Below are 12,945 nucleotides of genomic sequence, written 5' to 3'. Positions count from 1 at the left end.
CTACTATGTTCCCCAAAAAGTACAATTCTCCGCCTAATTCAGACAAACCATTGGCTTTTGTTGCATGAAGGGAATTTCTTTGACTAGGATTTACATCAATACTAAATTTTTCTTCACCACATACATTTTGTCATGTAAGACGACTGCAGCAGAGATTGACTGTATTCTGTACGAATATTAAAATAAAAAGATATCACTTCTCAGAATTAAATATATTTATTTCACTATTTCTTTTACAAGACGATGTTCTCGCTCTTCAAATACGCAGCGATCTGACATTTATCTGATTCCCCTTTGGCTCGTAACCAAACAAACAAAAAACAAAGTACGCTCGCCCATAGTAACATATTTGGATAAAATAGAAAATCAATATTGACTATCGTTGCTAAGACGATGATATTTTCTCCTCAAAAAACTGCCTATCAGACAAACGTCCGTGAGAGAACCGCTTGCTTTCCCACCCTATGGTCCCCCTCTTTTATCGAGCGCCTGAAATGCGCCCGATGAGAGGGAATAGGTGTCCCCGGTTCGGCCCTTAATCGACCGGTCGCGACACGGCCTAGTACGGTTTCTATCTCCATAAAGAGAAGCTTTTCGAGGTAGAAATAAATACTAAAATTGACTAGCAATATAGGCAGGTGTTTATAAAAGGATACCGCAATATTCTCTTCTCGTAAAAATTTAATTTTGTACATTAACAAAACGAATTAACTTTCTTCTTGGTCGCTTAAAAATTCCTGTAGCAGTTTTAATCTCCACTACTCCAACTTGTTTGTCAGAGTTAGGAAAAACCTGCATAATCAGACCCTTTTCCCACTGATTCTTTTCGATGTTTTTATCGGCAATTAAGACGACGTTTCCCTCTTTTATGTGATCATCTTTCTTAATTCTCGGTAACAAGGAAGGCAGATATTCATGGAGCCATCTTTTCCAGAAAAGATCGGTCACGAACTCGCAAATCTTCCATTGCTTTCCTGAAAAAAGTGTCTGGCTATCGTTTTTACAAAATTGTATTTTTCCGTATGAGCAACCCAACAAAAAATGATTCAGCGTTAGAACCTTTTTGTCTCGCGGATCTAATGATACATGAGTTAATGGACGGGAATTTACTGTATGTTCGACTTCAGAAAAAATTGCGAGAATCGTTTCCTCCTTTCGAGATTGCTCTCTTAATGACGCGTGAATACCAATCTTTACAGCCCTAATTAATCTCTCCCATGCTCTCCCCATATGAAGAGCGAGGGAGGATTAACTTTCCTGTAAAATCCCTGACGTGCTGAAAATTCTTCAAAATTTTTCTTTGACTTATGTAATACTATAATTGAATCTTTTAATTCATTACACATGCCCTTGAAATTCGTTCCATTATCTGAATAAATAACAATGGGAACTCCTCGACGTACAATAAATCTTTTAAAAGCCAAAATGGCCGAGTCAGAGTTTGAACTGTGTAATAGTTCCAAATGAATGGCTCGTGTTGTCATGCAAGTGAACAGAGCCCCCCATCTTTTTTCGCGCTTTCGACCAACCTTAACAAACAAAGGACCAAAAAAATCTAACCCACAATGAGAAAACGGTCTCTCTTTATATGCTAATCTTGCGTATGGCAACGCAGCCATTTTTGGATCCGCTGGTTTTCCACGCAGCTTTTTACATATCAAACATTTAAAAATGACGCTTCGAAGGGCTTGACGAAGACCGAGAATCCAAAATTTTTGCTTAATTTCGTTTACGACTGTGTCATGACTTCCATGAAAATATTTCTCATGGTAATATACAATCAACAGTTTTGCGAGTTCGTATTTAAAACGATCGGTTTGTACACTAATTTTTCATTTGATATTTCAAAATTTGTCAATCTTCCACTTACTCTCAAAATTCCTCTACCGTCAAAAAATGGGTCTAAATTGTATAACTTACTAGTTTTCGAAATTTTATCATTTTTTGTTAGCGTGCTTAATTCTTCTGAGACGGATGTTTTTGGCGAAATTTTAACACATAAATCGATTGCTTTCATTTGTAAGTCTGTCAACGAAATTTCTATTACTACTAATCTTTTCTTTGTATTATATATATTTTTTAACTTTATGACGTAATAAAGAATCCGACGTGTTGTTAAAATAAGCCGTACCCACGAAGAAAAACGAGAAAAATCGATTAAAGGTTTTTCAACTTGAATGTTAAAAAATACTATTTTTTCTTCACCAGTTCCTTCTTTATTATTTTTGAAATTCAAAATTCTTTGCTCTGGCTAACCTGTTTCAGTTTCCATTAGAAAATTTGGGCCCCTTAACTATCGACTTCCCGAACTTAAACTTCCCGACGTGAATCGTGTACCGTCCTCTGCTGGATTCTCTCTCGAGGGTACCCACCGCCACTCGTTCTCTTTAAAATTTTCTCAGATTTCACTCAATCGATTTGCGACAAACATTTTAAAATCTTTCGGATCACGATTAATCCAACATAAAACAGTAGCCGAGTCTGACCAAAAACAGCGTTTCGTAATTTTAAAATCATGCTTGCTTTCAACTAGTTTTGCCAAACGAGTAGCTAAAAGCGCAGCCTGTAGTTCTAATCTAAGAATTGTTGAACCTTTTATCGGGGCTACCCAACTTTTAGCTGCAGTAATCGAAGTGTGAAAAGTGTCTTCCCCGAAACAAATGTAATTCTGCTTCCCGTTTTTGTAAGTTTTTTATTTGATAACACCGATCGATATGACAATTTTTCGCGGAATCTAAATCATCTAGCCATTTTTGCCATTTTGCAAAATCTTTATCCTGAATTATATCATCCCAGTCAATTTTGCTCACCCGCACATCCTGCATTAAAACTCGAGAATGTATCGTGAGAGGGGTCAAAAAACCGAGTGAATCAAAAATCAACATGATTATTGCAAGAAATTCTCTTTTTGTCGGTTTTTCCCATGCCTCAAGTAAATTACTGTTTATTTTTTGTAAATTAACATTAAAACCGAGTTTGTCTGAATCGTTATTTCATCTTAGTCTTAATACCTTTTCACCTTCGTACTCATAAGAATTTGAATGTATTAATGAAGCGGAATCATTTTTTTCTTTAACACCGATCAAAATTGACGCGTCATTGCTGGACCAACTATGCATCTCCCAATCAGCGTGCGAATTAATTTTTATAACTTTACGAATGCGAGTATAAACTTCGCTTTGTGACTCGCAACTCGCAAGGAAGTCGTCCATACAAACATTTTTAATTACGCTTTTCGCGCTTGCGGGATATATGTGTGTATATAGCTCAGCATTTATATTTTTTATGAAAAGCGCGGAGCAAGGAGAGGATTTAGCCCCGAACAACATTCAACTCATTAAAAATTCTTGTGGTGGATTTTGCTTATCTTCTCCCCTCCAAAGAAAACGCTGCGCATCGCGATCCTCTTTCCTCATTTTTATCTTCAAAAACATGTCCTGCATGTCTGATTTTATTGCGAAAGCAAATTGTCAAAAATGCATTGTAATTCCCGGAAGGGATTTTAACAAATCAGGTTCGGAAAGTAATAGGTTGTTAAAGCTTTTAGAATCAGACTTTGCCGTGGCGTCAAAAACTAGTCTTAATTTTCCTGGTTTATTTATATTGTGAACCCCGAAATGCGGTAAGTACCGAATTTTTTGGTTCAAAGAATTTTTATCGGCTTTTATTGCAAATCCGTTGTTAAATAACCGCGCCATCTCATTACAGTATAATCGTGCGTATTGGGGATCTCTGTCTAATTTCTTTTCAAGCAAAGATAACTTACGGAGTGCAGTTGATCGACCACCCGAAAAAAGTTCGTTACTTGTTTTCCAAAGGAGTCCTATTTCCCAACAATTTCCCACGAACCGACTTGTTTGTTCTAAAATTAATTCAGCTTGTTTATTATCGCTACAATCAAAACGATTTTCATGTACTCCTATTCCACGTATTTCATGTGGAATTATTAAATTTATGTTATCTTGTCCTATCAACATTTCTGGAATCGAATTATATTGGCGTATGTAAATTCCCGACTTTGTTAAGCATAGATGAGAAATTTCTTCATTAATATCTTGAGATGCGAGCGAAAGTTCTTTAACAACTAAAACATTTTTTAACAAAAATTCATTCTTATCATTTATAAAGGTAATTTTTGTTATTTTATTTGCTACAGTTAGTCCCCCTAAACTTTTTAAAGCTATATTGAAAGTTGAGCTTTTTGCTCCAATTTGTTTTATTACATCGGCTCGTATTATTGTTGCTGTGGAGCCTTCGTCAAAGTAAACACTAATTTTTTCGGAAACTTTTTTTCCTTTTACTATTAAAGTGACTATTCTGGCGAAAATTTTCGAATTTTATTGTGATTTTGATTTATTCGTTGAATTGCCCAAACTTTGTCAAATAACTTTTTCAGTACTTGACGAAGACTGCAGGTTTGAGCTTGTAAACTTTTGTGGAACTTCTTTACCCGTTTTATCATGATCTCGATGTAAAAGTTCATAACGATTTCTGCTACACTTCTTACAATTTTTTTCTTTACATTCTCGACGAGTGTGGTCTCGTTTAAAACAGTTAAAACGTAAACTTTTTGTTTTGACCAATTTCCAACCTTCAATTAAAGAAACTTTTTTAAATTCTTTACAATTGTCTAATGTATGGTATGTCCTTTTACAGTATGAGCATACTTTTTTTTCTTTGTTATCTTTTAACTTTAATTCGTTCTCAGAAATTAAAAAAATACTTTTTTCATAACAACTATTTCGATGTGTGCATTTCGATGCTTTTGCGTTTGATTCGCAAGACATAAAAACTCCTGCTGCTAAAACAATCTCAGTTTCTTTAAAAATATAGTTTGATAGTCTTTCTAGCTCAGGCTTTTCTTGGTCTTTGAAGGCGGTATAACGAATATATCCACTTATCATTGAGTCCGCAATTTCTTTATTATTTCGTTTGATAATTCAGAACTATGCAAAAATCCCATCTTTCCCAAAGATTTTATCGCTGATACGAAATTTCTCATATGATTTGCGACCTCAATCAAATTTTGCTTGCGTGAATCAATTTTTGGTAGTTCTTTTAGATCGTTTTTTATTTTTTCTAAAATTAATCTCGAATTACCGAATCTCATTTCCAAAGTTTTTAAAATTTCTTCTGCTTTTCCTCCTGCCACAAAAAGTGATTTAGTTGCATGTCTAGCTTCACCCTTTAAAGCCTCGGAAAGCCTGAGTACATTCTCTGCATCGGAAAAATCGTTTTGCACCCTTGAGGTTATACGCTTGTTTGAATTTCACCCAATCAAGCGGATCTCCGGAGAAGACTGGTAACGGCTTTACTGTCATTCTGTTAACCATAGTAGGGTTATTTGAAAGTAAACTAGCATCTTTAATTGTCATAAGTGTATTTTTTATAGCTCTGGCCAATCTTTCTTCCATTTCACCGCTTGACTGAGAGGGGTTGTCTGTACTGTGCCATTGATTGTTCAATTGACGCTCATTGAAACATTCGCGCGTATCAGTTTCATCATAATCCGAGATTTCTGAATATTCGTTTTCAAAATTATCCACGTTATTTTCACTTAAAGGCGAATTAAAATTCGTTTCAAAAAAATCTTGTTCTGCTATCTCCATTGCGAGATGATGTCGTTGACGGATTCGATTGCAAGCTGCTGCTACCACTAGGTGTTGGACTTCCATCTCGGCGTCCTCTGCTACGAGGTTAGGATGACGACGTGTTGTTCTATTACGAAGTGTCACTGTTGCTGATCGATGTGGCTCTTGAGCGCAAGCTGCTGCTAGTTCAGGAAGTGGAGACATTTATCTGATTCCCCTTTGGCTCGTAACCAAACAAACAAAAACAAAGTACGCTCACCCATAGTAACATATTTGGACAAAATAGAAAATCAATATTAACTATCGTTGCTAAGACGATGATATTTTCTCCTCAAAAAACTGCCTATCGGCCAAACGTCCGTGAAAAAAACCGCTTGCTTTCCCACCCCGTGGTCCCCCTCTTTTATCGAGCGCCTTACATGCGCCCGGTGAGAGGGAATAGGTGTCCCCGGTATGGCCCTTAATCGACCGGTCGTGACACGGCCTAGTACGGCTTCTATCTTCGTAAAGAGAAGCTTTTCGAGGTAGAAATAAGTACTAAAATTGACTAGAAATAAAGGTGAGTATTTATAAAAGGATACCGCAACAGACTAGGTAGGCCCTTCTCTCTTCCTGCTTGTTTCTAAGTCATTGATTGAAACACAAGAGCCAGAAGGAATTTGAAAACTTGAATAAAAACCTTCTCTTCTTTCAGACTATAATTTTTCAAAATCCAGTACATGATGACTTTTAATTTTTTGCACATTAAATTCCTTGCCAAATCAATGACATTTACAAGTCGAAAATCTATGTATTGTATATTTGTACTGTATGGCTCTTGAAGTAACGTCTTTCTCATTGCTGCTTAATTTTTCGACCATCAATCATAGCTGCGATAGCCTTCATTTTTTTCTCTTTGACACTTTTTTTGACAAGTCTCCTATTTGGTAAACGAAAACGTTCAGACATTTTTTACGGAGATTTCACCACCAACTCAATGTTGACGTACAATATAACCTCCTCCGAAAGTATCTCGTCGGGTCAGCGCAAGAAAGAGCCTTTTCCGAGGCAAAGGCAAGAGAGAGCCTTTTCAAACTTATTGGCAAGAAAGAGCCTTTTCAAATTTTTGAGCAAGTGAAAGCCTTTTAAATTTTTGGGGCAAGAAAGAACCTTTACAAAAAAAAACTTTTTCAACTTGATTTTAAGTTGGTAATACATTTGATATCAATGTGCTTCTTGATTGATAAACTTAGTATTAATTACTAAAGTGCCTCGGACTAATAAATCTTAAACTCAAACTGTGAATGAACACATTATGTTGTTGGAACGCATTGAATCCCACTATTGTAGGAAGAGCTCTCAAAGAGAGTACTTAGATCATACTTAAAACATAAAAAATGTATGATGATTACAAAAAAAGTATCGATTCCAAGCAATATTCAGCTGATGCGACTGAACACACGTACAGACACATATTTACAACTCAACACAATCTTCATTTCCACAAGCCAAAAAAAGATCAGTGCGATACATGCGCGTCGTATAATTACCTGCTTTACGATCAAAAAGTAACATTAAAAGAAGAGTATGATATCCACATCGACAACAAAAATTATGCTCGTCACCACATGAATGAGGACACAGAAAAATACAAAAATGATTCAACTTGCGTGGCTTCTTTAGATTTGCATAAGGTTCTAAGTGTTCCCCATTTGGACATATCTGTAATGTACTATAGTAGAAAAATAGCTATATACAATCTAATAATTTTTGACATGGTTAAAAATCATGGTTTTTGCCATGTGTGGAATAAAACTGATGGTAAACAAGGAGCAAATGAAATCAGCACTATAATTTGGCAGTTCATAAGAGCTGAAGTAGAATCTGGGGTGCGCCGTTTTCATTTTTATTCTGACAACTGTGCAGGCTAAAATAAGAATAATTTTATTTTTAGTATGTTTTCCAAAGTAGCAGTCGACTTTAAAGTGACAATTAAACATCGGTGAGATATAATATACTAAGTTTATTATAGAATTTATTAAATATTTTTTTGAGAAGTTCCCTTTTTATTATTATTCATAACCAACATCTGATTAAAATTTAATCTACTGAATCAAAAAAAAATTTTTTGTTGACTTTCATTTAAAAACGATGACTTTATCTTAATGATATATTTTATTCCAGTTACTAAGTCAAGGGTCATACCCAAACAGAAGGCGACTTCATGCACTCTACAATAGAAATATCTGCTAGACATCAATCTCTTTTTACGCAGGACCAATGGTGTCAAATAATGATGGAAGCTAAACGCCAAACACCCAAATATATAGTCAACCAAATAAATGCAAAAGATATTCTTGATTTTGAAAAGTTGTTAAAAAAAAGTTCTTGGAGAAAAATAAAAATATCCAGTATAAGTGACATTCAATTTTATCCCAACAAAACTATTTAATATATTTATAGCAATCAAAAAGAAAACAAGATGGAAGCGAACATAGATTTAAGTAGTGGTATTTTATCTGCATGTTACGAAAATAAATTACCCTTAGACGATGATAAAAAAAAAAGATCTTAATAATCTTATACAAAAAAGATTAATCCCAGATTAATACCTTCATTTTTATAATAACATTTTAAATATTTAACAAAACTAATTGTTTAGTATTATACATGAAAAATTAATAGTGTCTTTTCAGGACAAATATGTGATATAGGCTACTGCTGCTTGGCTGTATAATTTTATCTGTCATACCAAGTATTGTTAAAAAGGATTTTAATAAAAAAAGTCTATGACAATGTATATAGTTATTTATTGCAGTTGACACTGTTGTGTTGACATAGGTTTTTTTTTCAACTACCTATACATTTCACCTCTAAGTTCATCAATCGAGAATCACATTGAGTCAATAATATACATAATACGTTAAAGGCGGTTTGCATATCTATATCAAATGTATTACCAACTCAAGATAATGAAAGTTTGTTTACTTGTATAACACTATTATATTTAACAGAAATAATTTTAACGTTTATTTATTTATTAGAATTGTATTAAATACTCGTTGAAGTTAGATATCATAATATACATTTATAAAGATAGGTTATGTTCGACTTTGTTCCTTTTTATGGAATGATCTTTAGAATTGGGCATTTATCGTATGAATAGTGAAACTTTTCTCGTGAATTCATAAAGATAAATACAATATACAACTACCACATTCTTTTTATCCAATATCTTGCACAACAATAACATGAATTTTCATGTTCCATAGATAGGGACACATTTCACGAATAGAGACATTTACCTTATGTGAAGTAAGGAGCAACCGCTGTGTGTATATATAGTGGTATAGCTGAGCCAAGCTCTGTCAGCTTACGCGCAGCCAAGCAGACGCTGTACGACAAGACATAGTACTATTATGGTACTATGATATGGATAAATTTACATGAGATTGTCCGTGGATGCACGCATTAAACGACACATCAGAATATTTTATTTCAGTATTTCTGCTACGGATTTATCTCCGTGTAGGTATGGGCTTGTTACCAGTAAGAGTAAGCAAGAGCTGAAGTAGCTGTTGCTGCATGCATACGTATACACGTATGCACACATCGGATGAATTATGTATGTAAGTGTAATATATATATACATATATATATATATATATATATATATATATATATATATATATATATATATAGATAGATATATATATATATTATAGAGGCCACCTTATTCTGTCAGTTTTTAGAGAGTCCCTCCGCAAGCAAAGATACCGAACGCCCCTTAAAAAGCTTCGCTTCAAAAACCTAAACTATAAAAAATTCTTAGCTTTTAATATAAATTAGATCATGAGTTATAAATTTTTTTAAAAATAATTAAAATATGTTTTTTTCTGCAATTAGCGAGAGTAGATAAACTGTGTCGCTTCTGGGTTATCCCCTCAGTTTCCCCTAGGGTAGTGATGAGGGAGAGGCTTATCAGGTGGTGGGTGAGGGAAAGGCCGTGGGGGTAGTGTGGGAAAAATTCAAGCTATAGCACAATCGGGCGGTGGGTGGGAGTGAGGCCATGAAGGGGTATTGCGCCACTCAGCGGTAGGAGTGCTTGTCCGATGGGTGGAAAGGCTGGGACAGTGGATGATAAGGACTACTTGGGCGGTAACACCAGGAGGGGCCTTGTGTTCCAGATACTGCGACATCGGATGGTACCGAGAGACGGCTCCCTTCCTTTCTAACTGCGAATCGTCAACTCTGACGTCAGAAATGTGGCATTTTCTTAAATAAATTCGTCATGCATGGTCTTGAAGCCCTAAAAATCAACCACGAACTTCATCATTTTAACGTTGAGACAATTTTTAGTTAACTAGCTCCTCTATCGATTCTTGATCTCTTTATATACAACTAGCACCCCTCCCCCCATCACAACTTCGCTCGATAAGCACTAAATAAAATACTGTAGTAGGTTGACATGCAATGCGAAACGTTTTCATTTAAAAAAATTACATCTATTTCTGACACATATCAGGACAAAAATCTTCTTATAAAAAACATTTTTATTCGAAATTTATACAGTTTATTTGGTCAAATAATAAGCTGTAAAAAATAAAAAAAATATATTTAGGCTGAAAAGTATAACATCAGAAATACCATCAGAGGATTTGTAGTTTTTTCCCTACAATCTACGAAAAAGGGCTATTTTTTAAAGCTGCTAAGATTCAAACCACCAAAAATACATGATAAAAAATTTTTTTTCTCTTATCTCACAACTTTATTAACAGAACAACAAAGTCCTAGAGCTTAATCTATACATTTTTTATTGCCTTAAAAATACAAATACATATTCTACTTATTTAAAAATCTGGAAGATTTAAGAAATTACTGTGAAGGTTATGATAAAAAGCTCATCTCTCACTTAATAAATTCTCAACTTGTCGATTTTGATGCTGCTGCTTTAATCTCGATAAATGTTCTGCGTCAGTTTCTTAATGACTAAAATTGTATACATTAAATGCATTTAAAGTTTTCCTTCCAATTTGCTTTCTTGCGACTTTTGGCTTGGTAAAGACTTTTGTGAACCCTAAAAGCTGTTTTTGTCAACTTTGTTAGGTTGTAATATATTTGTTGGCAAGTTAGTTCGACGTCTGATGGTTCTAAAAAGGACCGGTAGCTAAACTCTTTCTTGACTGAAGTTTCCAGCAAACGTGACTGCCTGGATTTCTCAGGGTGATCTTCTCTAGCCTGCTGTTGTAGCACCAGACTGATCGTGAGGAAAACTACAACGTCTGAAGCGTTGTAGCTAGTTGTAGAGATTTTTTTCAGTATCTCCTGGTATTACGCCGTAGACGTTTGTATCTAAAGCACTGACTTTTTTTTGTAAAGCTAAGTCGTTTTATTGATCCAAGGTGAGGAGATTGGTTCGTGATACTTGCCCGTTTGCTAAAGTTTGTTTTTCCTTCATAGCTGTTAAATTCGCCCAGCGCGGACCTCGGAGAGAATCGGTGATTCCTGGTTGAATGCTTAGAGTTGAGGGGGTAATATAGGATTGTCAGTCACTGGGGTTCCTAGCTTTGCGAGGAACAACTCCGCTCGTGACGTCTACCAGTAAATGACTGACTTGGTTTAATATTAATCGGTTTTATGTAGTCTTTTAGTCGACAAATTGTTTCCGAAAATGGTAGTAAAATGTATTTGTTGGCAAGTTAGTTTAACCTCAGGTAGCCCTTAAAAAAAATCGATGAGATTGATGGTTAAGTATGGAACATAAATACGTATAACGGCCCTGAAAAGGATCGGTGTTGAAACTTTCAGCTATGACTCTTACTCTCGGAATCTCTGAGTACGGAGACTGTGCTGGAGGAAAGTACGCTACTGACCCAAAGAATATCTCGTCTTTAGTTCCTCGGATAACCAACCGCTCATAATTAGCATGGAAAGTGGGCCTGGAGAATACCTTCTCTGTGGACATACCGTTGCTACAATCGACTGAGAAGGCTGTTGTGACTGCCCAAACTTAATTTTGTTCTCCCTGGTTGGCTATTGTAATATAATCTGCTCTGGTGGCAGCATTAGGTTGGTTGGAAGAATGGCCATGAAACCCCAAAATGCTATAACATGTTGTACTCTACCTAGACACGTGTCCTGGTATTTCACCGGAGACGTTAGCATTTAGAACACCTCTTTATTGATGGCACTAATCAATCTTGGTGGTTTGGGAAGGAGTTCGACGTGAGTCGCTTGTCCAGTAGAGAACAGTATTGTTGGTAGCCGGGATAACCAGTTGCACGACTCTCAGCTCTATGCTTCATACTTTGCCGATGATCGACAGTGGGATTCGGTACTTTGCTCGGGGATATAATAACCAGACTTACTTTATTATATTGCCGGTAGCTTTGATTTTACTTCTACGCCACCTAGCGGATCCTACCAAACTGAAAAGCTAGTGTATTGTTACAAAACTTTGAGCTTATTGAGTCCTATTGTTATTAATTTTTTCAAGACAGAAACCATACTAAAATCATCTAGCAAGTGTCAAAAGAATCAGTATGCAAAATTTCAGCAAGATTGGTTGAGTAGTTTTCACAGTTAGTGATTAAAACGGTTTTAGCGACTTTGATTTATATGTTAGTAAGAGTAAGACTGCTAGTCAAAGCTAGTTATCATAAGTATTGCTTTCGCAGAGGAAAATCAGCATAAAAGAAAAGTTTAAGCAGCGTACCATTCGTTTTAGTACGTTAACGCGAGCTGTCAGCATGATGGATCAACCCCACAAAAATTTTTCCATGTTAAAAAGAGTAATGTAATTTATCTAATTAGCTTAAAGAAAAAAATAAAATTATCAAAGATAAAAATCCTGACACTGTATTTTTAAGAAAATTTTTTTGTTGCATAAATTTATGAACTATCATACAAATTAACCTCTGCATACATTCATATATTCAAAACATCTTTATATGAACAACTTTAAGTCCAAATTTAATGGGACCATTGTAGATCACCGTAGCTATGTTATAAGGACTTCGTTTCTATTCAGTACTTTCTAATATGAGCGATATCTAATGTTGTCAAATTATTATATATTGACCTCCTCCATCTAAATTGCGCTATCTAAATTTTTTTACTTCATAGAAATGTCGTACTTTGTAATTTTAATTGACAAAGTTTTTCGCACTCCAGCGATTTTCACTATAAGTATAACTTATTTTTTATTGCGTTATTAAATAACCATACATAAATATATGCACGACATTTCTATAAAGCAAAAAAATATAGATAGCGCAATTTAGATGGAGGAGGTCAATATATAATAATGTGACATAATACTTACCCATCGATTAATAACATCAATATCTATGATATCTAATGTTATTAAGTTTTT

At 35.0% G+C, this 12,945-nt stretch overlaps 1 protein-coding gene across 5 annotated transcripts in view; it reads right to left on the bottom strand.

Annotated features, from left to right (window-relative positions):
• Positions 1–12,945, bottom strand: part of Gpat4 (Glycerol-3-phosphate acyltransferase 4) — a 310,118-nt gene that overhangs the window by 194,993 nt on the left and 102,180 nt on the right. The window contains exons 5-6 of one of the 5 annotated variants that reach the window (XM_089589925.1): positions 10,996–11,022; positions 3,854–3,862 (exon numbers count right to left, since the gene is read on the bottom strand). The exons of 3 other annotated variants lie outside the window; for them this stretch is intronic. In XM_089589925.1, the coding sequence (XP_089446051.1) occupies positions 3,854–3,862; positions 10,996–11,022 (36 nt within the window). Of the gene's footprint in view, positions 1–1,122; positions 1,169–3,853; positions 3,863–10,995; positions 11,023–12,945 lie in introns of all 5 variants that reach the window. One more of the 5 variants, XM_089589924.1, reaches the window with a different exon arrangement.

This window comes from Copidosoma floridanum, unplaced genomic scaffold (assembly GCF_036245765.1).
Source record: "Copidosoma floridanum isolate Cflo_tuat_1 unplaced genomic scaffold, Cflo_Japanese_pri ptg000010l, whole genome shotgun sequence".
In the NCBI taxonomy this organism is placed as follows: Eukaryota; Metazoa; Arthropoda; class Insecta; order Hymenoptera; family Encyrtidae; genus Copidosoma; species Copidosoma floridanum.
Note: the sequence above shows the minus strand (reverse complement) of the source record. Positions and strands in the feature narration are given on the sequence as shown.